At 39.6% G+C, this 25,689-nt stretch overlaps 2 protein-coding genes across 5 annotated transcripts; both read left to right on the top strand.

Annotated features, from left to right (window-relative positions):
• The first annotated feature begins 238 nt into the window (after positions 1-238).
• Positions 239-14,591, top strand: LOC113022310 (ras association domain-containing protein 1). 3 transcript variants are annotated; one of them, XM_026167567.2, is made up of 7 exons: positions 239-564; positions 2,754-3,113; positions 4,073-4,197; positions 12,809-12,913; positions 13,005-13,290; positions 13,379-13,494; positions 13,588-14,591. In XM_026167567.2, the coding sequence occupies exons 2-7, from the start codon at positions 2,795-2,797 to the stop codon at positions 13,732-13,734; spliced, it is 1,098 nt and encodes a 365-aa protein (XP_026023352.1). In that variant the 5' UTR covers positions 239-564; positions 2,754-2,794; the 3' UTR covers positions 13,735-14,591. The 3 variants fall into 3 exon arrangements, with proteins under 3 accessions (XP_026023352.1, XP_026023353.1, XP_026023354.1); XM_026167568.2 differs by having other exon boundaries at positions 285-564; positions 2,715-3,113; XM_026167569.2 differs by lacking the exons at positions 239-564; positions 2,754-3,113; positions 4,073-4,197 and adding an exon at positions 9,693-10,878.
• Positions 14,592-14,736: 145 nt separating this feature from the next.
• On the top strand, positions 14,737-21,945 carry tusc2a (tumor suppressor 2, mitochondrial calcium regulator a). Of its 2 annotated transcripts, none has more exons than XM_026167570.2 (4): positions 14,737-15,688; positions 16,315-16,544; positions 21,031-21,151; positions 21,239-21,945. In XM_026167570.2, exons 2-4 carry the CDS (start codon positions 16,402-16,404, stop codon positions 21,302-21,304), a joined length of 330 nt encoding a protein of 109 aa, XP_026023355.1. In that variant the 5' UTR covers positions 14,737-15,688; positions 16,315-16,401; the 3' UTR covers positions 21,305-21,945. The 2 variants fall into 2 exon arrangements, with proteins under 2 accessions (XP_026023355.1, XP_026023356.1); XM_026167571.2 differs by having other exon boundaries at positions 14,737-16,099.
• The last annotated feature ends 3,744 nt before the right edge of the window (positions 21,946-25,689 follow it).

Here is a 25,689-nt window from a genome sequence, read left to right as displayed (position 1 = left end):
CGCTGCATCTTCTCTTTCACCAACAGCACCGTTTTGACCTTTGTATGCAATGCAGAGAAGGTACGAAGCAAAATACCACAATAACCCATTTTCCTATTGCTTTTAGGTAGAGCCACCCAGTTTGAAGCTCAGGTCTGTGATGCGTTCAGATAGTGGCTTTAGGAGTGGGGAGGGGGACTTTGCACGCCCACTCAGCTGTGCTCGGGACTCAGAAGCACCCCCTGTTTGAAAACATTCCGGATGTCGGTGCAGCTCAGTCTCATCTCACTCTCTCTTTTTCATGATGGGCCGCTTCCTCCTGCGCCGCAGTCCGACTTGAACAGATGGGTAACATCTTGAAAGACGTGCTCCGGCTCTGCCGTGAAAAGGAGGGCCCGGGGTTTCGTTCGCTGTAAGCGGCTGGTGATGAGAAATTATTTCCAGAGATGTCGCCGAGACTGCACACCTCCGTTATTTGGAAACCTTAAGACATTTCAGCGGAAAGTTTTTTTTTCTTTTCGACCTCGGATGGAAGAACTTTTGAGACAAAGCGGTAGCCACGGGGCTGTTTTCTCCCGTGTTTTGGTGAGTTAGACTTAAAATCACTGGATTTTGTTTCACTTCGCTGTTTATGAGTGACTAGTTTAATATGCAGCTGTGTTGGGAATTAGGTTTTGAATGATCTCCCCGCGTGTGTTTTTTTTTCATGGACACGGAGCTGATATATTTCTACTACTAAACTGAACTACATTTGACGGCACATGTCATTCTTTAGCTTTTTGTATTATTGTTAGGCTTAATTCTACATGACAGTGGTTTGAGGGGGGAAATTACTAAAGTAGAAAGCAATAGCAAGTCTACAAATCTTCGTTGTATTTTATTAAAGTTTTAAGGTATTTGTACTCAGGGGCGTTTCCATGATTTTCTTTTTAAACAAACAAGAAAAGAGGGTGGTCCCCCAGGATTTCAAAATAAACACCAAATTAAACCACTTGAAAAATGATTGGAAGTTACGTGAGTGTGAATTATTTTGTGGACGCGCATCCTCCCTGAATGGAGATGTGGCTGACCGTCAACAGACCACAGTACCGAAACAACTACAAAGTGACAGAGCTAATAAAAAGTAGTTTGATTACAGTTACAGATATGTTTTTCCACACTGAAAGGTAGTAGGAAAGAGCAATGCCACATACAGTAGGAGAAATAATTATTTGATCCCCTGCTGAATTTGTAAGTTTGCTCCCTTACGAAGAAATGAAAAGTCTAGTCTAGTCAAGTCTTTTCACCGTAGCTTCATTTTAATGGAGAAAGACTGAAGGTCAACCAAAAATCCCCCCAAAATAAACCCCAAAAAAGTGATTTGCATGTTATTCAGTGAAATAAGTATTTGATCCCCAAATAACACATCATTTAGTACTTGTTGAAGAAACCCTTGTTTGCAAACACAGTAAGTGTGTAAGACGTTTCTTGTACTTGGTCACCAGGTTTTCTTCCCACACACACATATCTCAGGAGGGATTTTGGCCCACTCCTCTTTACAGAAACTCTCCAAATCCTTTAGGTTTCCTGGCTGCTGTTTGCCCCCTCAGTGCAGTGAAATCGTCCTGTACCCCAAAGCATAATGTTTCCACCTCCATGCTTTCTCTTCCTCCAGACACAGCAGGTCGACTTGATGCCAAAGAGCTCCATTAAGGTTTCATCTGACCGCAGCACTTTCTCCCAAACCTTCTCTGAATCACTTGGGTGTTCTTGGGCAAACTTCAAATGTACATGTGCCTTCTTGAGCAGGGGGACTTTGTGGGTGTTGCAAGATTTCAGTCCATTACAGTGTAGAGTGTTGCTGATGGTGTTCTCAGCAACTTTGGTCCCTACTGCCATCAGATTATTAACAAGCTCCTCCCATGTAGTTTTGGGCTGATCGAGCACCTTTCTCATGATCATCCTCACATGAGGTAAGATCTTGCATGGCGATCCAGACCGAAAGTTCTCACCTTCTTGTCAAGCTTCTTGCTTGTTGCTGATGTTCTTTTAGCCCTTTCCAGCCCAAAGAGCCTTGGACAGCTCTTTGGTCTTGCCTATGGTGATAGTAAGTTTCGAATAAAAGAAGAAACTGATTATCTGGAGACAAGTGAACTTTATACATGTAATGACATTAAGAGTATGTTTAACTGATTGGTTGAGCGATTAATTGTCACGTGGACACACAGCCAATCCATGGAAGTCAGAGTGTGTTGTAGAAGATTACATATTTACCTTACTCAATGAGTTTCATGACTTGATACAATGTGGGGTTTTTCTGGATTTGTGATTGGTATTCTGTCTCTCTCCTTCAACATGAAACTACCATAAAAATTAGATACTGTTCATTTCTTTTCAAGCGAGCAAACTTACAAATTCATCAGTTAATCAATCAAATAATCAGTCAATGAATTGTTTCTCCCACTGTATACTCTTTTATTTATGCTGCTTTATGTTTATATTTCACTGCTTGTAAACTTTTATTCTTCTGAATTTGCAGACTTGAGATTTGCATAAAAAACTGTCCGTTTTTAAGTTATAATGCACTATTAATGGTGCAATGGTGCCAAACAGTCAGAATGCACCTTGACAATATATAACATCATTATGCTCTTTATGTGTTTAACCTAACTGTCCTACTAAGAGTACTACTAAGTACATTCATATTTGGTACCTTAGTACATTAAGCTGAATTAACACTAACTTCATGATTTCAGGTTGCACTCTGATTATACAGAGTCTGTGTTTTTTGTCAGTTAGTGATAAAAATGGAGGAAACCCGGCCCTGAGTGACACAATGTCTTGGGAGGAGTTCATCGAGCTCCGTGACCTCAGGTCGACCAAAGAGCAGATAGAGCTGACGGGGACGCGCGCTCCGTGCTCACCTCCGCGCCTAGAGAGAACCAACGCCCTGAGGATCAGCCCGGGAAGGGTCCCAGACCTACTGAGTCGTGTGGGCATTATCAGAGTCCTGAGCAGCAGCCAGGACCCACAGCTCACAGAGGAGAAAGGAGAGGGCCACGACTTCCAACCCTGTAGCCACGCTCAGCCCACGTGGTGCGACCTGTGTGGAGACTTTATCTGGGGCCTTTACAAGCAGAGCCTGCGGTGTGTCAGTGAGTTGGCTTACATATGCTTTTTGTGCATCTGGGTGTGTGCATGTGTCAGTGCTTTGGTGCATTTGCATGAAATGAGCGTACTGACAGAAAGAGGAAATTTACTAACACAGAGGAAGAGGCAACCACCAGTGTACCTGCAAGCCCAGATTACAGTCATTCCAGCCTGATGGCTTAAACAAGGCTTCATACTAAATAAACATAAATGCTCTCTATGTTAACATTCTGGAAAAAATAAAGAGAATTGTTGCCTGTACAATTTTTATAATTATTCACATCTACCCAGTATCTAACCTGCATACACTTAAGGGTTTGGTTATTGTCTAGGCTGAGGTTCAGCTACACTCATATGTGCATTTGCAAAAGTTTCATTAACTGAAACCCACCTAAATAAAGAGCAGTGGTTTGTACAAAGCATTTAGTGTGGGGAAATAGGGGTCCCTTACTGTAACCTGAACAGGAAACATTGTCACAGTCTTTGCAAAGAGACATAAGCTTTCCAGCTGACTATATGTTTTCACAGCTGCATTCAGCTGATTGGAATTGCTATTTATATTTCTTCAAGTATTTGCAATTTATTTTATATAGGTGACTATACGGTCTGGTACTTACATAATGCTTTTCTACACTATTGAAACACTGCTGCATTCACCCATACACTCGTTTGTATGCATAAGCACTTTTAATCTAAGATTCACACTCCAGTGAATGCAGCCGGGCAATTTAGGGTTCAGTATCTTACCTAAGGATATTCCAACATGCAGACCAGAGGAGGCAGGGAATCAAAACAACATTGTTGTTTTACTAAAAACAGTGAATAACTGCAGGTAAAACTGTAGTAACCTTTACCCTCCAGCAGAGGAGAGGCAATCACACTTACACAACATTATGACTTTCATTTTGCACATTCTCATGTATGGCAACATGAGTCTAAACTCTAGGACTTTCTTCATTTACAGATTGTAAATTCACATGTCACTACCGATGCCGTGCCCTGATTCAACTGGACTGCAGCTGGGAACGAGGCTCCTTGGCTGACCCCACATGTGTCGTGGAGTACACCATAGAAACGGACACAAACGTGGTAAGGAGCTGTGCATTAGGAAGCTGACAGCTGACACGGCGCCCCTTTATTACTTTACTACCACCTTTGTTCTTAATCAGCTGCGTTGCTAGTTGGTTTCACTTGCTTTTTTATGCTAGCGTCAATGTCGCAAACTTTACACCGCATAACATACATCATTTCTTAAGACCTCTGCACTCTGCATGTTATGCAATGCACTGCCTGTTTTGGATTGCATGTTACTGTACTAGATAGGAAAGAAATCAGGAACAATAACAATAAATGCACACAGTTCACACCTCTTTACTAACTGCACACGATCAACTGAAAGTTGCACCACTCTTTCAGATTTAGTTGTATTTACTCTTAGCATTGAAACTCCAGACAGGACAAACATTTCAAATATAACATTGCTCAGGGGAAGTAAAGTCTTTCAAAGGGGAAGCTTGTCTGCAGAGGAACAGAAAATGTTACCTTGAACACTTTTTGTAAAATGTGGCTTAGTTTAGTCAGTCACAAAAGTGAAATGTCAGTTTTTAAAGTACTTAAGCCTGTTGTAAAACCTATGTGCGAATATGAAACATTCAAGAAAAAAAAAACAGAGCACACTACAGCAACAAATTTTCATAAGAATCATTGTCTATTGGGCATAGCATAAAGTACAAATACAGACAGGTATTGTCCAATCTACAGCATTAGTTTTATGTCTTAGTTCAGAAAAAGAAAGCTTTCATAGCAGTAGTAGTAATAGTAGTTCTGTCTGAAGTTTTTTTTAAATACAAAACTGGTGTTTTTCCTTCCCACTGTCACCATGTTCTTGCTCATAAGGGGGGTCGTTTGATTTTGGGGGTTTCTTTGTATTATTGCAGGGTCTTTACCTTCCATAATAAAGGCCTCGAGGCAACTGTTGTTGTGATTTAGTGCTACATAAATAAAATAAAATTGAATTGAATAGTACTTTATGGATTCCTGTGAAAAAAAGTACAGCCCATGATTCAGTAGCTTGTGGAACCACCTTCAGCAGAAATAACTTGCGCAATTATTTTCTGTATGACTTTATCAGTCTCTCACATACACATGTGGGAGAATTTTGGGTCCACTCTTCTGCGATGTTTTTCACTGTTGAGGTTTGTTAGTTTATGCACAGTTGTCTGAAGATCAGACCACAGCATTTCAGTAGGTTGAAGTCAAGCGTTTGATTGGGCCATCTTGACTCTTTTTCAGCCATTCTGTTTTAGATTTGCTGTTGTGATACGGATGATGGATGGCCTCACGTTTGACTCTAGATTATTTAGGTGTGCATGGTTGACTCAGTGACTGCCCAGGTATTGTGGCTGCTGTACAAGCACAAATCATTACTCCTCCACAACCATGCTTGACAGCTGGTATGAGGTGTTTCTGCTGATATGCGTTGTTCTATTTTCGCCAGGCATGCATTGTGGCCAAACATTTCCACGTTGATCTCATCTGTCCAAAGACCTTTTTTCAAATTGTACTGTCATGAATTTTAGCATTTGACATGCTAACTGAGGCCTGTAGAGTCTGAGGTTGGAATACTTTTTATTTTGCTGAGCATTGCTCTGTCTCTGGGTGGAATTTGCTGGAGAGATTGTAGGATTATGTTAACACACACCTGAATGCTTCAGACCAGCAAACTACCAAAACATCTGCTTTTATAGAGGTCCTCAATCTTGCTGATGATCAGTTATTAAGTTCATTTGATTAGCAACACCTGCCTGCTTTTTATCCTCTTAATTTCTATACCAGCAATAAGAATGTACTTAACTTTTAAAATCTCTGAAAACTTTCCTTCTTACATAAACTGTAAGCTCAGAACAAGCAGCTAAACTATTTTTAGATTTTCCTATCATATAAGTATGAAGTACCAGGAATTAGTTAACGGGTTCAGAGAAAATCTTTTATTCTGTTTTTAATGGGGTTTTTCAAGGCCAGTTAGGCTGCTGTATTCAATAGTAGAAGAAATCCCATCACAATCTTTTTTTTTGTACCATGGTAGTATAATCCATTAAGTGGGAACTTAGTACAGTAGATATCCAGCAGAGCAGGTATCTTTTCATCATGTTAGCTGTTATTATTCACTTTATTAAGCGCCTGTTACTTATCAAAAGAATATAACTACAAACATAAACTTGAGCAAGCCGACACCAAGGCATGGCTAAAAAAACATGTTGGTATTTGAGCTTTTGTGTGCACACTTGCAGTCCTTGTATAATAGCAAAATGACTAGCTGCCAGGAAAATAACAGTCAAATTCAGAGCATTAAAAACCAAAAACAAATCACAGATATCTACTGACATTTTTGCAATACTACCCTCTGCAAACTATCATTCAAATGTTTCACTCTTAGCTCAGTAAGAGTGGGCTGCTCAGGTTAATATTTTGAACTGTTAGTTAATATTTGAATAATAAAGATGACACCGAGTCATACCTGTGCTATAGACATGCACAACCAGTACATAAATGTATGTTTATTGCAGTCATATTGACTGCTTGAGATGCCTGTACACCAGTGTGCCACCACTAACTTCAGATGCACCACAAATATTTTTGTTTTTGAATCAGTCCTGGTCGGCTCAATCTAAGAGCAGTATGGAGGTTTTCTGGGTTTAGCACCGGAAAACTCATTAGTTCACATTAGCAGGTTTCAGTGTATTTCCTTTTAATACATATCTGATCATATTTACCCTCTCCTTATTGATCTCTAAATGCACAAAGATGAAAAGAGATGTTCAAAAATACTTGAATCACTGTGCTGCTTGCTCTTGAATTGAGGTTCTTCTCAGTGTTATTTCCATATAACATGTTAATACCTTATAACATAACATATTGTCTGTGAAAACTATGGATGTTTTAGGTGAACAGAGGCAAGACTTTCATAAGACTTTGTCAGAAATTGTAAAGGCTGGACAAAAAAAACCAAACTAAACAACTGGTGTCCTGCAGTTTGAATGACGGTTATTTTGTAGCAATTTTGTCAACGTGTCTGATTTTAGTTATTTGGTAGCTAGGGTTAGCCACAGAATATACAAACTTTTACATAAGTCTTTTCATCTTTAGTCATTTCACAGTAACACCTCCCCTGCTGGTTTGGGAGGTTTTTCCATTGCTGCACACAGGAACTGAAAATCTGGGCTGCAGCTGGAGCAGTTTTTTTTCTCTCTTTTAATTAGTAATCTAACACAGAGCTGCATTTTTCCCTAATTACTTAATGTGTGACCAGAAACTGTTTTGACACTAAAAGCTGATCTTGCTTTTAGTCTAGCTTTACAGATTTTACAATAAGATTAAACAACCCCCCCCCCCCCCCCAACAAAAAAATTGCATTTGGTCCTGATTCGCTACAGTATGGCACATATGTGCTGTATCAACAGCTATACTTTTTCATTCATTTAGGGGTTTTATTTTTTCAGACTGATATGCGTTTTTGAGAGAAAATGTCATTGCAACATTTCAGTGCTCGCTGTAATATATTTAGATTGCTTGTATTTTCTGAACAGCCATCATATTATATCTATATTAATTAAAATCAGGGGAGGGGAAGAAAATACCCAGAATAAGCAACTGATGAATAATGTGAAACGCATTTTGGTGAAACTGACTGTGAAACAGTAGTATCATTATTAAAACAGGAACTGCCTTCCAGTCCGTGTCAGCTGGGTAGGCTCCAGCACCCCCGTGACCCTAAGTTGGACGAGTGGTTAAGAAGGTGGATGAAGTGATTTAAGGATCATGCTTTTTCATGTGACTTTTAATGTGCTCATCATGTGGATTGTTTCATAGCTTGTACAACTGTATAGTTTTATGTTAAGGGAGGTTTGGGGTAATTACTTTGGCTTATCTCGACTTGAGTTTAGACAAACTACTGACGGACGAGACAGAAAGTCTGTGTTCGAAATGAGATGGATTTGCAGGAAGTGGATACTCATGACAGAGTCTATTTATGCTTTTAGTGGGGGATGGGTAGTAGAAACAGGAAAGATTCTTATGGTGACTTCTTACATTTCCTTTGTGTTCAGGCACATGTCTTTTAGCTAACTGCTATACTTCCAGCCTTCTTGACATAATTACACCCCAAAAGCTGAAATAATTCTTTAGAAGTCACCAACTCATATCTTGGTATAATACAACAAATCGTCAAATTGAGCTACCAAGTTGAAACACGGGTATGTCTCAAGCCCTGTAAGCTTTTATCTATATCAGATGTTATGATGTGTTTCCTAGCAACCAGGCCTAAATGACCCATATTTAGCATTTGTGCACTTACAGTTGTGGTCAGAAGTTTACAGACTCATCGTGGGCATGAATGTGATGGTAGTTTTGGTCTTTTAATGATTTCTTTGAACAATTCTTTTTTCCAGGGTGGAACAATTGGACAGCATTCATCTTTAATTCCTTTAAAAAAACAAGAATTGGGTGCAGAAGTCTGAATTTTGGATTTTCTCTAATCCACATGGGCTCAGAAGTACATATACAACTAAGCCAGTATTTCATTAAATGTTCCTTAGCACCTTAATGCAAAGCTTTTGGTTTCCATCAACAAGCTTCTGGCATGATTCTGTCTGACCACTCTTCTTGGTCGACTTCATTTAATTGGTTGGTTTCCTGGCACAGACGTGTTTTCAAGCAAATTTTCAAAGGGGTTGAGATCGGTGCTTTAAAAAGGCCATTCCAGAAGCTTAATGCTAGCCTGCTTTTTCCATTGAAAAACAAGCTGTGATGTAGCTTTGGGATTATTGTCCTGCTAGAACAACTAATTCTGCACAAGTTTCAACGGTACAGCTGCTGATTTAATTTAGGTAGTCCTCCTTCTCCATTATTCTATCCACTTTGTGCAATATACCAGCAAAACAGCCACAGAACATGATGCTACTGCCACCGTGCTTGACCGTTTTTGTTTACTCCTTCAAACATAAGTCTTATTGAGGGCAACATTTCAATCTTTTTCTCATCTGACCATATGACTTTTCTCCAGAATGCATTTGGCTTGTCAGTGTGGGCAACTGCAAATTTCAGTCGAGCTTGAAGGTATTAGTTTTGGAGCAGGGGCTTCTTTATTGGTAAGCATCTTCTTAGTGTTCAAGCAGTTTCCAGGGCAGGCTTCAGGCTTCAGGCTTCCTGGGTTGTTTATGAACATCCAAACTATATTTCCTTTCATCTGAGGGTGAAAGTTTGGTTCTTCTTCCCGATCTTGGTAAAGTGGTGACACTAATTACAGTACAAGTCATTTAGAAATGCTTTCATGAAACCTTCACAACTTATTGAAATCTACAATTTGCCTTCCCAGACTTCTTTATTATTTTGTGTCAAGCAAATCTTTTTCATGTTGGCAAAAAACCCCCAGAATAATTCAAACCCGTTCTCCCAATTCTTGTTTTTTTAAAGTAACTAAAGGTGTATCTCCACCCTGGGGGAAAAAAGGACAGTTCAAAGAAGTCATTAAAAGTCTGTGAAATTCAAAGCCATGATGAGAGTATTTTTCACAAGAACCACCTTTTAATTTTACATTTAATGGGTATATGTCTAATAAGTGTACTAGTACACCTGTTATTTTAGACCTTGTGCAGCTGACATGGTCCCTTAATCGTGAATAAATGTAAACACATTTTGCTGTATACAAACTTGTAATCAGCCCCATATTTATTTTGTATTTATATAAACAAAATCTACCAGAGGTGGTCTTTACTTTTCTCATTGGGAATATCAGTTTGCTGTAGGGTTGTAGCATAATGAATTGCATTGTGGGAGTTGTAGGCTCCAGTGTTATGGGATGGCATTTTTCTAAGAAAGTAAAATAATCAATACAGCACCATTTAAATTTTCTATTGATCAACACTGAATAACGAGACATAAAAACATAATAAAGCTACATAACTGTTAGATACGTTAGGTTGGCATGGTAAATACAGTTTTAATATTTGTATTTAGTGCAAAAGTTAAAAAATGCTAGCAGCGAGCCCCAGCATCACATGACTGGGTCAGCGGTCCGTGGGGACACAGAAGGTCCACCAGCAGCACCCCCACGCTGGGAAAAAAGGGCAGAAAGACGGGTGAAACAGGGCTTTGAGGAGAGGAGAGGGCTTTGGTATTTCCCGTGCTGTCCAATCACTGCCGGCTGAAGCGGTTTGTGTATTTCCAAACTCAGCGGACCTGGGTGGGGCCTCTTCGGGGGAAGGAAGCGGGGCATCTAGGGCGGGGACCTGCACACATCCTGTTTCACACAGAGTTTGTACGGCGGAAACGTGGCTGGTAGGCTGAGTTTGAGGAGAAGATTCGTGAGATCTTGTTGATAGTCGTCGACATTTTTTAGCGGTATTTTGTCCTGCGCGAGATTATTTAATATTATCGTTAAAAGCTAGCACTGTTGCCGGTTAGGACTTTTTGTAAGGCATAGTTCAGTCAGTAAATTCCAATTAAGCTCAATCGAGAGCGATTCGGGGTAACAGCGTAGTAAAGTTAAAGGTTCCCGACTCTCTTATTGGATATATGCCGGTAGTCAGCATGACCACCGCGGCTAGCAGCTCGGATAAAACTCCCTCCTTTGAGATGACCTGGGGCAGCTCCACCAGCAGCGGCTACTGCAGCGACTCGGACTCTGACTCCGAGTTCGAGCAGTACTTCACCGCCCGGACATCTTTCTTCCCCAAAATCCGAAAAGATACTGTCAGTCCCGCAGTTAAGCAGGTGAGAAATTTTACAAGTTTAAAAACACATAGGTTTCATAAAAATCATTAGCTTTAAAATAAAGGGGAAGTGAAACTGTGGGTGTTTCGCAGCAGGACTGTATTCTCGCGTTATTTCCCCATTTCTGCTTATTAGCTGTCAGTGTTGGGTCTGTTATTGAGTTGTGTTTGTGTTCTTTTACTTCTGGGATGAGTTGCTGGGCGTCCTACTTTGTAGATGCTGCTGGGAATGAGTTGTTTTGCTCAAAGGAACCCCAGCAGACTAGATGGTTGGCAAGCCTGCAAGGCTCAAGGGTGGAGTTCCTCTAGTTCTAAGTAAACAGGTTAAAGACTTGTGTGAACTTTTTAAAATGCAAATGAGCACTCGTTACGTCTAGATTACACACACATACCGGTATATATGTGTCTTGTTGTAACAAGCACAGACCCACAGATGAACCTGTGACGCACTCAAGTTTCCAGCCAAACACCCACCATTCATTGACTCTCAGGTTGTTCACATTAATTTCTCAGTCACACATGAGTCATGGAGTGTTTTGGATTTCTTCATTTTCTTATCTTTTAGTCATACGCACACCCACATGGGTATCGGGTTTCTTTCCTGTGAGATGTGGGTACAGTTTACTGTAGAAATATTTGACTCCCCCTTTGCCAGCCGGCAGAGGCACAGTTGTGCATAATTTTCTCCCACCACTTATTGACTTTATTGATTTGTTTAACAGCAGCATATTAACTCTACGGCCCATGGATCTCCCTAGACATTTGCAGCTATGGATCTTTCTGGATGTCTAATTAACAATCTTTCTTAGGCAGTGTGTGGTTCAGCAGATAATTAAGCAAAAGGTAGCCTATAAGAATTCGCATTTGTTTTTTAATCTCACATTTACTGGCAGTCCTGCATCTACAATATTGGCTACTACTCCTGAGAAAACCCCTACCATGAATAATTATAGTGTAAATTGGAAGACACAAGAAAACCTGATTTTTAATCTGGCAGCCCTGCATCTGCTGGGGGGGCAAATGTGCATGACTGAAACATGACTGGGAGTTTGCGGTTGCTGAGGCAGCTGACTTCACAGGATGTGCCTGCAAAACAGAGGAGGGCATTGTCTCTCCCGCTTGTGAGAGCCTGTGAGGGGTGGCTATTTTTACATGAACACCAAGTTGAGGAATGCAGCGCAGAGCCGTTGGCCACAGTCATCATTGCAAACAGCTGCAAGTTGCAAACCCCCTCCCTTTTCCTCCCTCTTCCTCCTCCCTCCCTTCTCCCATCAGCCCTCCTACATGGAGGCATCAGAGCCGCTGAACTGGATTGGACAGAGCTGACATCATTGTGTTCGCCTCTTTTGCTGCGTTGTCCGGAAGTTGAAAGTCTGATGCAACTGGTGTTCGCTGTTAGAAATGCCGAACATCAGTTAAAACCAGCTTTTACTCTCGTGTTTCAGCAGTATTGCTGAAGAAAAAAAACACGGAAGACTTGTTTAAATCAAATTTGACTTTTTCAACACTAATGCAGGGTTTTTCCTGCATATAATTTTTTTTTCCACGTTGACCAAAAAGATTTTGGCCAACCACCAAAGGGAAACCAACAGAACTGTGATTTTTAAACCAGTTGTTTTTAAATGGGGTTTAATTCACTTGAGCTTAAGATGCATTTTAATTATCAAATGTCCAGAAAAAAATAAAAAGGCAGAAAATGTCTTAGATTTTTCTTGAGTAAGTGGCCACGGGGACATGGTCTTGTGTAGTCACCCTCTCAAAGGCTCATTTTGAGCGGGAAAATCCCTGTAATGCTGTAAGACACAATCATATAAAGGGCCTTTCCTCTGCTAATCAGTGTTTTGTCCTGCTCTCTGGCTTGTCCCTGCTTTTTTTTGAGGTGAGCACTGACACCTGGTGGTTAAAGACTGTAACTCTTCTGTTCCTTCCAGGATGAACAGATTGAATTGAGTAAGCAGGAGCTGACAGTGGTGGACATTCAGCAGAAAGTGAAGGAGTACAATGCTCAGATCAACAGCAATCTGTTCATGAACATGGTGAGCTGTGATTCTTCACAACAAATCCCTGCTTTTCCCTCCAAAGCATTTTTATCTTTTAGTTTAATATTTGTTTTTTTCCCTTTAACAGAACAAGGATGGGTCCTACACCGGCTTCATAAAGGTGCAGTTCAAGCTGGCCCGACCCGTGTCTGTTCCCACCCCAAAGAAAGGAGGCAACGACACAGGCGGGAGGCGGGCCAGCGGAGTGAAGCGGCGCACCTCTTTCTACCTGCCGAAGGACGCGTCCAAGCATTTGCACATAAGTTCTCGAACTTCGGCTCGTGAGGTCATCGAGGCTTTGTTGAAGAAGTTCACCGTTGTGGACAATCCCGCCAAGTTTGCTCTATTTGAGCGCAGCGAGCGTCACGACCAAGGTATTCTGCTTTAACATTAAATCGTGATTTCGTTTCTTTTTTTATTTAATGTGTTTGGTGATCGCTAAATGGTTTCTTTCTCCTCCAGTTTATATCCGTAAGCTGTCTGATACCGAGCGTCCCCTTCGTCTGCGTCTGTGCGCTGGACCGAATGAGAAAGTCCTCAGTTTTGTGCTGAAAGAGAACGAAACTGGCGAAGTCAATGTGAGTAAAACATAAACAGCTCTACATCCAACACGTATGGATCGTTCACCTTCAGATATACCAATTTAACTTCTCTCTCGCTCTCGGTTGCAGTGGCATGCCTTCTCCATGCCCGAGTTAAAGAACTTCCTGCGGATTCTGCAGCGTGAAGAGGAGGAACATATCAAGCAGATCGTGCAGCGCTACGCGTTGGCTCGCACTAAAATGCAGGAGGCTCTGGCTGGCTCAACGCCCGGCTGAGATGCCTACGCTCAGAGGGGCTTTAGCGTGCACCTTTCGGCTGGACGATCGCCAGAAGTTGACCGGCCATCGATGCATTCAAAGATCCCAGAGAATCCAACTCCAAACGCCTCTTGGTGAACGAGAGTGTGAGACAGGGCGCGAGACTATGAGAGAGAGAGAGAGCGCTAGCGCGAATGTGCATGTGAGATGATGTGAGAGATGAGACGTGCCTTACACCTGGAGAGTCTGATGTGCCTGAGAGAATGAGTTGAGAGAATTGACGACTGGCAGATGAGACAGTAATGTCTTTAGCTTTTGGTTACTGTAGGATTATCCTGCACCTCAGCTGTGTTATTTTTCCAGAAAACCAAAATTGGTAATATTTCAAATAATGCATTTAATCCCCTTTGCCTTCACTCAACAACCCACCATAATAATGATGCTTCTCACCCTCGGGTTAAACACATACTTGCTGCAAGGTATTTGGATTTTCACTTGACCTAAGCTCCGAGTCTGCCATGTCCTCTCTTACACCCCTGATGGGTGCAACTCTGAATTTCACTGACAATTTGTGAGTGTGACTGATGTATGGACATTTGTATGGAACTATGAATGTCTGCGAAAACAGTGCCCAAGTCACCCTGGTTGACTGGAACCTTGAATGAATATTTCTTTGGATGTGTTTAACTGGAAGTTTCCTGTCATTCCTTTATATCTTTGTTTTGTTCTGTCCTTTAAAACAAAATGTTTGTCTTCTGTCACTCTGTTCACTTTCACTGTATGGAAGTCTATGCACAAATTTACTTGTTGTAGCAATCTTAAGAATGTCGTGACTAATGTGCACTGCGTTTAGTAAAGAATTACCAAAAAATCTATTACGTTTTTGTATTTTTTTTCTTTTTTTTACAGGTGCAGTGCTGTGAAAAAGCATTTGCCCCCTCTCAAATTTTCATTATTTATTAATTTTTTTTATTGCGTATTTGTCACATTTAATGTTTTAGATCATAAGCTCATTTCAATATTAGACAAAGGCTTATCCAGGGCTGGGTTGTGGGGCCAGCAGCAAACCGAGAGCCAACTCACCCAGGAGCAATCCAAGACAGATACCCGAACCACCTTAACACTTTTCAATACAAAATGCCCCCACCCTTTTTTTAATGATGACTATATTTATTAAGGCTAAAACAAAACAAAACAACACAAACAGCTATCGAAACCAATCTGGTCCTATGTGGGGAAAAAGTAATTGCTACCTAAGCTGGTTGTGTCAGCCATGGCAGCAAAAACGGCAGTGAGGAATTTGGCCCGATCTTTGCAGTATTGTTTTGGGACACATTGGAGTGTTTTCAAGCGTGAATGGTCTGTTTAAGGTCACACCAAAGCATCTCATCTGTCCTCTGAAAAGTCTTGGGAATCTATAGGATCTTTTTTTGTTCGCCCGTGGCATAGATATGCTCTTGGGACTAATTTTGATACACTGGCCACTCCTGGGAAGGTTAACCACTGTCCCAAAGCTTTAAAATGGCTTTATAGCCCTTTCCTGACTGATAGACGTCAATGATTATTTTGTTGCTGTTCTGGACAGATCTTTAAACTGCTTCCCTTTGTTAAACAAGTCTTATTTAAGTTATGTTTTGATTCGACAGGTCTGAAAGTAATCAGGGTTAGGTCAGGGTTTTTTTGTTTTGTTTTTTTAACGAAATGGGGGTAAATACTTTCTCACAGTACAGTGTGCATACTATACATTTTTAAATCCAGATATAGGTATGAACACCCACTTTAAACATAAAAAAGATTCATTTAACGCACCTTTGAATAAATTCTTTAGTTAAATATTGGTGACGTTTTTTCTTTAATAGTCGGTCAGATCAGCTGATCTCCATCGTCGGTCGGACAGCAACGGCCAGCGCTAGCTAAACATAGCTAGTAGTAAAAGTTATGACAGGACATGTCAGGTTTAGTGTACCATAAGGTAAGATGTTTGTCAGAATCCCGTGTATAAAGCAGCAGTGTGTTTGCAGACTCGTCTATTGTTTAACCTGCGTCTGTAGTCGGAAGCTAACAGTCTGTTAGCTTACCTCACCTAACTGTGCAGGTACCGTTAGCCGGTAGTCATTAGCCACATGTAGGTCACCACACATCAAACGGGCGCCGTTGCAAAATATTAGACGATGTACAATATATTGTGAAGCCGTGGGTGTGTTTTTAAGTAACTTGTAAGGTGTCAAGCGTTTTGAGTGACACTTAATGCGTTTAGGTTCGGCTTTTTTGTGGCCCGTTGGTTAGCTTACGGTGAAGCTACCGTAGTGTAACGTAACGATATAAAACAGACGGAACTTTTTTTTATAGAAGTGAAGAAGCCCCTTGAAATATCTCATACCTAGTAAGTCTAGTTGCCTTGTCTTTCAAGCTCTCAAGATTATACTTAGATGTTTCTGAGTTTAGCTTGGCCATTTTCTGCCAACAGAGTCCTCTGTGCACCAAAATAGAGCCAGCAGTCAGTAAGCAAACAACGTCTTAACAGCTGGCAGCTGAGTAAACAGTTCACTCGGACACCAGACAGTGAAATTTACTTATTTATGTACTTTCACTTTTCAGGTTCTGACCTTGGTAAGCAATTGAGCATCTGGCTACCAACCAGACTGAACGCTCTAATCTGAGACTAACTATGCCTTATCTCTGAGAATGGGAGGAAGTGGATCCAAAGCCAAAGGTGTCTGGCCTTTCTCAGGCAGCGGAGGCGAGTCAGGAAATGATGGGAACGAGCAGTCTCTGGCCCGGCTGAAAGGCTCTAAGAATGCAACACCATTTGTTTTTACAAGGAGAAGGTAAATAAATAATACAGTGGATATGCTGTTGAAAGGACGTTTTCTATCCCACCCTTGAGTTTGAAAATAATCCATGCACACAATACTAACACATACATTTGCTATGCAAATTACACTCGCCCTGAGACAAAATGCAAGCCTAGTTAGCAGTTCCAAAATATTATTTAAATTACAAAAACAGCTCTTGAGGAATACTGCCAAAATGGCATTTTGCTTTTGTCCTAAGTTCTTAATAAGCAAATTGCATGCCAAATATTAAAGGTCATCTTTAATTAATTTTTTGTTTTGATTTTGTTGACATGTCTTAAACTGTCATATCCCACTAAGTCATTTCTTATCCTGATAACAATATAAATCAATATAGTGCATTTATTGTAAATTCTGTGAAAGGTTTATATAATCACCACGCGGAATCACCTGCTCCAAACACTGAGTTAAACTGGCGCCGATTTCTTTTGTACATTTAACTTAAATAATCAAAAGTGAAATAATTATGGGCCTTGTGTGGAGTTACCCATAGTGACACATACTAGATGACCCTACGCATTCCCCATGACTCAAGTGCTTCCCCAAAGCCTCTGACTATCATTACTGCTCCTGTATGGTTGTATCCTGTTTAGAGATGGACCGATCCGATATTACGTATCGGTATCGGTCCGATACTGACCTAAATTACTGGATCGGATATCGGAGAAAAATAAAAAATGTAATCCGATCCATTAAATATCACGAAAGCACCTCACAAAACTTGCAACGCGCCGTAACTCGCCTCAGAACGTTAGCACTCGGAGCAGTATGCATCACGTGATAGAGCAGCTGTGGCATGCGGGACCTGTCGGTGGTCTGGATAGCATTTGGAGCTTCGCTAGCAACCCGGCATTTCATCTCCGACAAAGTTATCCCCGAGAGAAGTAAAGCAAGTGTGTAAGTCCATCTCTGAATGTTTGTAAAGCATTCCTGCGTTAAGCTTAACAAGCGACTGCCTCTTCTTGCTGCTACTTCAATCATGAAACTGCTTAATGATCAGCTGATCGGCTTTTCTGTCGCGAGTCCGTCTCTCTGGTTTGCTTTTGGCCCACTTTGCACCAGAAAGAGGAAACCAGCGGCTGAACAACAGCAGAACGTTTAAGCTTGATAAGCTGTTGTTAGAATTTATTTAATATTACTTTCTACTCCAGGATCTTTTTCTACGTAGCTGACGCTGGTAACTGTGCAGGGGCGGATCTAGCAAAGTTTAGCCAGGGGGCCGATAGGGCATGAACAGGGAAAATGGGGCACAAAGACATACTTTTCTTTCTTATTCTCATTTAAAATGTCGAGCTTTTAATAAATAATTATCCAAATCTTACACCCAAAGTTTTAATCTGATGTAAAAGGAATAGAAGTCAATTACTGTATATAGTAACTATTAAGTCTAAAATATATATATATATATATATATATATATATATATATATATATATATATATATATATACCCTAGTAAGCTATAGTACTTTTTCCTTTGGGAAGGTACTGTCTGTGCAGTCTGCAATTTTGTTGAAGAAAGATGTTGAATCTATTTAATATTTCTTGAAAAATAATTGATTTCTGTGTATTTTTTTCACACTGCATCAAATTAAGGTTGATTACGTCGATTAAGCATCATGAGGTGGAGCGTGAGGGGTGGTTCCCTATTTTTTATTTATTTATTTTTGTTGTTGCTGGGAGTTGGAACCCTATTAGTTAGGTTGCTTAATATTTATGCTAAGTACTCTTTAAAATACCAGAATAGGGAGGATGGTGTAGGTTTAAGTTTATTAGATTGATCAGTATTGCTGAACTATGAAAATTTTTTTTTTGCATACAGGTATAACAGAATAGCTTTAGTGTAGTTGTTGTTTTAAACTTGAGTATGAACTTATACAAAATGCAGCAAGATATTTAAAAAACAGTTTTGTTGATTAAAAAACACTATATCGGATTCATATCGGTATCGGCAGATATCCAAATTTATGATATCGGTATCGGACATAAAAAAGTGGTATCGTGCCATCTCTAATCCTGTTGTCAGGATAATAGCCTGTCTGAAAATATCGACTGCAGATTGTTCAGTTTTGGATGAAGTGCAATGTTAAGCTCATACACCGATGTGTTGTTCGAATTGTTCACATATCTGTTGTTGCAGCATAATATGTTACGTCGTGGATTTCCTCCAATACTTTGGCTCGACACTTGTAATATAAATGAGATAAACAGACTTGTGCTAAGTGCTTTTGGTTGGGGATTGTATACCTTAAGTCGAGTGTTTTGACCAATGCACAAAATCTATTTCTAGATATAAGTTGAAATGACTGCCATTATCTTTGTGAGTCTTTATTATGTGGTGTACCACAGGCAAGAACTTGTTCCAACATTTCAGTCTGAGGTTTATTAACACTTGATGGCTCTCTTTTGTTTCCCATTTGTAAATTCTCTTTGTGCTGTGTAGAAAAGTTTTGTTGTGTGTTGCCTGTGGTGGGCACCGGTGGTCCACATCAGACTTTTCATTACCAAACCATGTCCATTTTACAGATTTAACCCCCACATTTAGGAATGAGCTCTGCAATTTGTTTTGGCTGGTCCTTCTGGGATGTCATGGTGACTATTGCAAACCATCATTTAAGGCAGCGAAAAAATTCTGTAGTAAAAGCAATAAACAATAGTGTATAATATGAAAATGATAAACGTTTTAATATTGTCATCTCACATATTTCATTGTATCACAGAGCCCTAAATCAAAGAATAGTAATTATGCACTGCAATATTTGCAGCTCTGTTACCGAAACCTATTTAGCATAACACAACAGTGCCATGACAAAGAGGAAGGGACATAACTGAGTCATGTGCTAACACTAGGGGTGTGTTTTCCGATCTATTTTGATTAGATCGAGTGTGTCATTTTAACTGCAACCCTTTTACCCGTATTAGCAAAGTAGAAAAAAATAATTTGAAAGCTTCCTTTCATTCTTTTATTTATATACAGTGGTCTGAAAAAGTGTTTGTCCACTTCCTGATTTTCTATTTTGTGTGTTTGACACACCTAAAACTTTCAGATCATCAAGCAAATGTAAATATTAGACAAAAATAACACAAGTAAGCACAAAATGCACTTTCTAAATAAAGTTTTAATTATTAAGGGGGGAAAAATCCAAACCTGCATGGGCCTGTGTAAAAAAGTGATTACTCCCTAAATCTAATCACTTGTTGGGCCACCCTTAGCAGCAACAGACTGCAATCAAGCATTTGTGATGCCTGGCAAAAAGTCTTTTACAGCGCAGTGGAGAAATTATGGCCCACTCATCTTTGCAGAAATCACCCACATTGGAGGGTTTTCAAGCATGAACCACCTTTTTATGGTCATACCACAGCATCTCAATCGGATTCAGGTCACACCACTTCAAATCACTCAAACTATATTTACTTGCATGGAGTTAGCATGCATATAACAGAAACACGTTACAAACCTAAAAAAATATTAAACCACATTTCTGTGGTTCTTGTCACATTCATTCAAGTTACCATATTCTTTTTATATCATCTAATCCTAGATGATTTTCTTTGCTCACAAGGGTTTAATCTATTGACTTTGTAATAGTTTGAATAACTGTATGAGAGGTTTATTTGAGAGGAAGATTTGAAAATAAATACTAAAATGACTTTAAACTGAAAAGTTGGGCAAAGCAGATTCTGAAAGTTGCTTAAATTAATATAAGTTGGGTCTTATATGAAGTTGAATGAATAGTCACTATCTTTAATAAATTCTTGAGTGTTAAATTAAATTATTTTTTTGTACTTGATGACAAAGTACACAGCAACTAAAATAGCTCAAAAAGTGGATCTTTGATGCCTGGGCAGATCTGATCAGCTGATGGTTTACTATTTGTTATTTTTAAATACATACCAGAAAACTATAAAATAAAGGATGATATTAAAAAAGAAATTACATTTTTATATAATTTTTAAAGCCTGTTTTGTCCTCCATTTGTAGAATGACCCTTATCTACTCACCCATTCAAATGCCTAGTACTACCTAGTAGCATATTTTTTTTGTGCCAGAGTGGCATTTGTGCATTTACAGTTTTATAGGCCACACTTTACTTTATTACTGAAATATTGTCCCACTTTAAACTGTCCACAGTAAGGTTTCTAGATTATTCTTGATTTCAAAGCCAATAATTTTATTCCTAGTGGGGTTAAGCATTAATGTCAAAATAATCCAGTAAATAATTTTTGTCACATTTAAAAACCCAGACAAACCAAAAAGGCACATTAATAAATACATGAGGCTCAAACGTTGGAGGGGAGTGAGAAATTTGGGTGGGAGGGGGGTTTGTTGTTGTTGTTGTTGTTTTTTTTGTTTTTTTTAAACTTGACAACCGTTTTAGATGCGACTATCAGCAAGCAAGTAACGCCTACACCTCCTCTATGTTAATCCTGACACAATTGTCCACCTTCTGTGTTGGCAGTTCTTTGTATTATGATGAGGACGGTGACCTCGCCCATGAATTCTACGAGGAGACGGTCGTGACAAAAAATGGCAGAAAGAAGTCCAAGTTGAAGAGGATCCAGAAAAATCTAATTCCACAGGTGAGCTAGGAACACGCTTTTGCAGTGGCAGGGCGATATAGGGTCAGTGCCATCACTCCTCCTCCTTTTTCTTTTTCCTTTTTCCAGGGAATTGTGAAGCTCGACCACCCGTGTATTCATGTCGATTTCCCCATCGTCCTCTGTGAGGTGTGACACGTTGCACAGTGACCGGTCTACAATGACGTGCAGCCACAGATCCTCTTTGCTGAGCATCATTCAAGTCTCGAGAGCTGCAGTCAAGAACTGCCGAATGGGGCTTGCAGAGGAAAAAGGAAAATTCAAACTGTCACATGAAAAATGATATATTGAATTAAATGTTATACATTTGAATTCAACAAGTCTTTATTTTGACATTCACAAAAATAGTGATGGTACAAGTTGTGTTTCCACTACCCAGCTGATATGTATGCAGACTTGGAGAATACTTCGGATGAATTCGTGTTTCTCCTGTTGAGTTTTTTTTTGTTTGTTTTTTTTAATTTTGCAGGGCAAAACATCTGTGACGTGAAAAGGGTTTAATGGTTCATGCCTTCTGTGAGATGTAGACTCTGTATGTGTCTTTGTACATGTGCTAGTTTTGGGTTCATGTGTGAACTACAAATGCAAGATGTATTTGCAGGGTGGGAATGATGAGGGATTGTGGAATTTGTATATATTTATGTTCTGTATTGTCACGTCTGAGTTAGTCTCAGTTATTGGCGCTCAGACCTGCACTAGTGAACATAATGTACTGTAAATAACATCAGATTTCTTAGTTGAAAATACTTGAATAAATGGTTTATTGAGCAAAATCACTCAAATCTTCTTTTTTTGTGTGTTATTTTTCATATTGGCTGAAGCTTTCTGGTGCAGTTCATCTTGTTTATTGTTACTGCACTGGGATGTTTGACCTTACAGTGCAGAATAAAAAGTTAGACACCGGAAGACCGTGTTCTCATTTATCATATTAGGAAGTGAAGTTCTTCCCCTTACATCTGAGTTTAGGTCCTGGATTTACACTAGTGTGCAAAAAGTCTTTAGTCACCCTTCCTTTCTTTGTATTTTGCTGGGAAAATGGGAAATCGGTGCAGTGATTTATTGAAATTTGCAGACGTAGATGGAAACACAACATACGAGGTCAAAAACAGTTTTTCCACAGTTTTAACAAGCTTGAAAATCAAGATTTGTTACAACTATTTTTATTTTTCCACACGGCCTAAACTTTTGCATTCAAGCTTTATTCTTCAGGAATAGTTCTCCAGGTTTATTGAAGGACTTTCAGAGTTTTGGTTTTTGGCTCCCTTTTATTCTCTGTTGATATGATCCCACACTGCTTCATTAATGTTGAGGTCCAATCCATGGTTGAGACTTCCACTGTATGTTTTACTTTCCAGGTGTTATGGCAGGTCATTGTCATCCTGAGAAATGAAGCCTTTGTCAATCAAATGCTTTCCATATTATTTTGCATGGTGGATCAAAATCATATGTATTCACTTCCATCAGTTTTGACGAAGATCCCCAACACAACTGGCTTAAATGAAGCAAAAAATCATGACAAAGCCTCTACTGTATCTTATAGATGAAGTTGAATGACCTACAGAAAAACCTGGAGAGCTGTTCCTCTAGACCACGTGAAAAAAAAAATACAGAAATGTCTGGTCCATTGATGTAAAATATGAAGAAATGAGGCCTAACAATTTTTTTCACACTACACTACAAGGAAGATTTTGTTACTTTAGTATTCTGGTAGCCAGTCATGATTCTTACATGGCTTACATGAGTGTAATGTGGTAACTTGAGACTTGTTGGCGTCTGTGAAATAGGAAACATCTTGTGTTTTGTACTACAGTAAAAACATTACACAGAACCGGTCGTGCTTCTCTTTTCTAAGAAAACAAGTAAAACTAAAATGTCAAGCTATTTCTGTGAACTTTAGAAAGCTAACAGCAATTTTTATTTTTAGCTGAAGAGGAAGTAGACAAGATTGAATTGATTTTATACATGTTCGCAAGAAATCCTTTAAGTTGCTAACTATTCAGAAAATATTAAGTGAAGTGCAGATTGCATTCAACCAAATGGTGACTTTTGAATGTGGGGTCAGTGATCCCTGTACTTGTGAAACAGCTGTAAGCGTAACCCTGGCATCTCCAGATTCTGGCTTATATTTAGTTTTCCTCGTCACCTTCTTGAATTTCTGTCTGGCTGTGCTTTGAGGCTGCCGGTGAAAATCAAACTTCTTTTTTTCCCCCCTTAATTTTTTTCTCCCATTTTTATAAAAAAAAATAAATAAATCTAAACTCAAGACATCTGCAACATAAAAGCCACATTTCCTCTAGATGGCAGCAAAAAGCTATACCTGCTTTAACTTTTTTAAATCATGCATATTTACTTCTTTGTGTGGAGTTTGCTTTCCCAAATAGATAAGGATGAAATTAAAAGCTCAGCCTCAGATCGTGACAGGTTTTGGTTGTTGTTGCCAGTATCAACTTTTAATGGCGATGTAAACATATTTCACTGCGCTCAGATGACAAATCCCCACAATAAATGGGTAGGGCTTCCTTTGCAGGCATTCTCTGGTGTCTGTAATTGTGTGGAATGCGGTCGGAGCGTTTCGAGGCCAAAGGTCAGCCCCTTTGATGTGTTTCCTCTCCATTGGTCTTTGATGTTTCGCTTAAAGGATGAACGCTTTCCTGTAAAGTCATAAAAAATGCACTAAGTTCATGAATATGACACCAAATAGCAGCGCTCTGATCTGCGTAATGTGCTCTCTGATGTATGCAGTGTGTTTATACGGGGAAAAGTTGTCCATGGGGCTGAGGCTGAGAGAGGCAGTCACTATAAATTATCAGCAGCCTTGAAATACAACTAAACCATACTTTGAATTATGAACAGTAAAATAGATATATTGTTTACATGGGAGTAATTTAACAAGCTGTAGTGCTTTAAAGTAAAACAAAGGCGCTTACTGTAGCCATTTTTGTGCTAGTTCTCACATGGATTCTGTTACATTTGACTGTGTTACAGTGAGATCATATGTAGTCATTACAAATAAGTCGAGGAAACTTGGTGGTAATCTCCTATTTTTTCTAGTAAAGCCACAAAATAAGGTTATAGTTACAAATGATGTAATGTATGCACTCCTCAGAGACTGAAGAATTTATTTTGATGAGTGATGAAATTTTTCCCCCACTCAAAATGTTACGTCCGTATCAACGTTTTGGGATACGTGCTCCTCAGTTTCAGACTTTGTTTGCATTATGAACCTTTAAATGTGGGTTTTGTTGTATTCTTATATAAACTGGATGTTTGGATGTTACAACCATTTATAATTCCTCAGTTCAAATTTACCAAGTCAGAGCATTACCCCAAATGTATCACAATTCATAAAGTGTTTGGGACAAAAAGTGAAGATAGTAGGGTGTGTTGGCAGTTTCCCTGCCATTGTTTTAGCTTCCTGACGATCCCTGACTTCAGCTGATGTAATGTTCAGGAGGCAGAGGTCAAAGGGAAGCCGAGAGTAGACGGAAATGAAGCCATTCCTTTGTTCCTTTCCCTCCCTGTTCATTCACACGGGTCTGTCCGTGGTCCACTTTTTCCTTACTCTGCAGAGCCCTAGAGAGAAGCTGATGACATGGTGAGGTGAGTCAGCAAAGTTCAAAAGCAAAACAAGCGGAATGGATTTTGGCACAGGAAACCAGAGAATTTCCAGGCTCCCCCACCTCTTCCTAGTCATGTGCTCAGGGATCTTTTAGTTAACATGTATCTCCTGGGGAAAATGTTACCTTTTCCAGGAATGCCGTGTTTCAGATCTTATTCATTGAGTACAGACGTAAGCAAAAGTTGTACCTGTTATTAGAAAATCACCTTCAAGTACAGCGCACATATGGATTCCCCAATTTTTCCAAATCATCCCAGGTTGTTAAATTTAGGTAATTACGTGTTGGTACATGGCCTTTACTATCTCCTCTCCACTGCCATATCTACTGTGCTTGGCAACATGACAGTATGTGGTACTCGGTTCCTCTGTTAAGCCCTCGCCAGTGGCTGTCATCACATGCTCCAGGCAGCAGTGAAATCTGTGTGCCAGATGCCTCTTGCCCACTTTCTGAAGTGTGTTCAAGACATTCAAGTCTGCATGAGTGGAAGGAAACTTTAAAATACTTAAGTACCAGCAACCAAAAGACTTGAGATAATAATTTTTCACTAGTCAAATAAAAAGAAGCTTTGAAAAATACACCACTGGTAAATTTAAAAAATATATTCATCAGACCAGTGAGATATATATATCTCAAAGGTAAATGTTATACCTGTAAACTGAACTGCACATGAAAGATGATGCACTGTGTAGCCCAAACAACCAAACTGTAAATTTATTAAAACATACTGTTGACATAAAAAAATCACGTTTTCAGAAGAGTCTGTGGAGTCCATTGAAAGATTAAGTAAGGCTAAGTAGCAGCCAGGTGCTACTAATCAAATGCACTTGATTAACTGATTATCAGCAAGCATGAGAACCTCTATAAAAGCAGAAACGTGGACAGTTTGCTGCCACAGTCATC

Source organism: Astatotilapia calliptera, chromosome 5 (assembly GCF_964374335.1).
Source record: "Astatotilapia calliptera chromosome 5, fAstCal68.1, whole genome shotgun sequence".
Classification (NCBI taxonomy): Eukaryota; Metazoa; Chordata; class Actinopteri; order Cichliformes; family Cichlidae; genus Astatotilapia; species Astatotilapia calliptera.
Note: the sequence above shows the minus strand (reverse complement) of the source record. Positions and strands in the feature narration are given on the sequence as shown.

Excerpts from the sequence above, each read along its gene's own strand:
- LOC113022310 (XM_026167567.2), top strand. The coding sequence starts at position 2,795 with ATGTCTTGGGAGGAGTTCATCGAGCTCCGTGACCTCAGGTCGACCAAA. Across the intron at positions 12,914-13,004 it reads GCAATCTGTTCATGAACATG|AACAAGGATGGGTCCTACAC; the intron begins GTGAGCTGTGAT and ends TCCCTTTAACAG. Across the intron at positions 13,291-13,378 it reads CAGCGAGCGTCACGACCAAG|TTTATATCCGTAAGCTGTCT; the intron begins GTATTCTGCTTT and ends TTTCTCCTCCAG.
- tusc2a (XM_026167570.2), top strand. The coding sequence starts at position 16,402 with ATGGGAGGAAGTGGATCCAAAGCCAAAGGTGTCTGGCCTTTCTCAGGC. Across the intron at positions 16,545-21,030 it reads TTTGTTTTTACAAGGAGAAG|TTCTTTGTATTATGATGAGG; the intron begins GTAAATAAATAA and ends CTGTGTTGGCAG. Across the intron at positions 21,152-21,238 it reads AGAAAAATCTAATTCCACAG|GGAATTGTGAAGCTCGACCA; the intron begins GTGAGCTAGGAA and ends TCCTTTTTCCAG.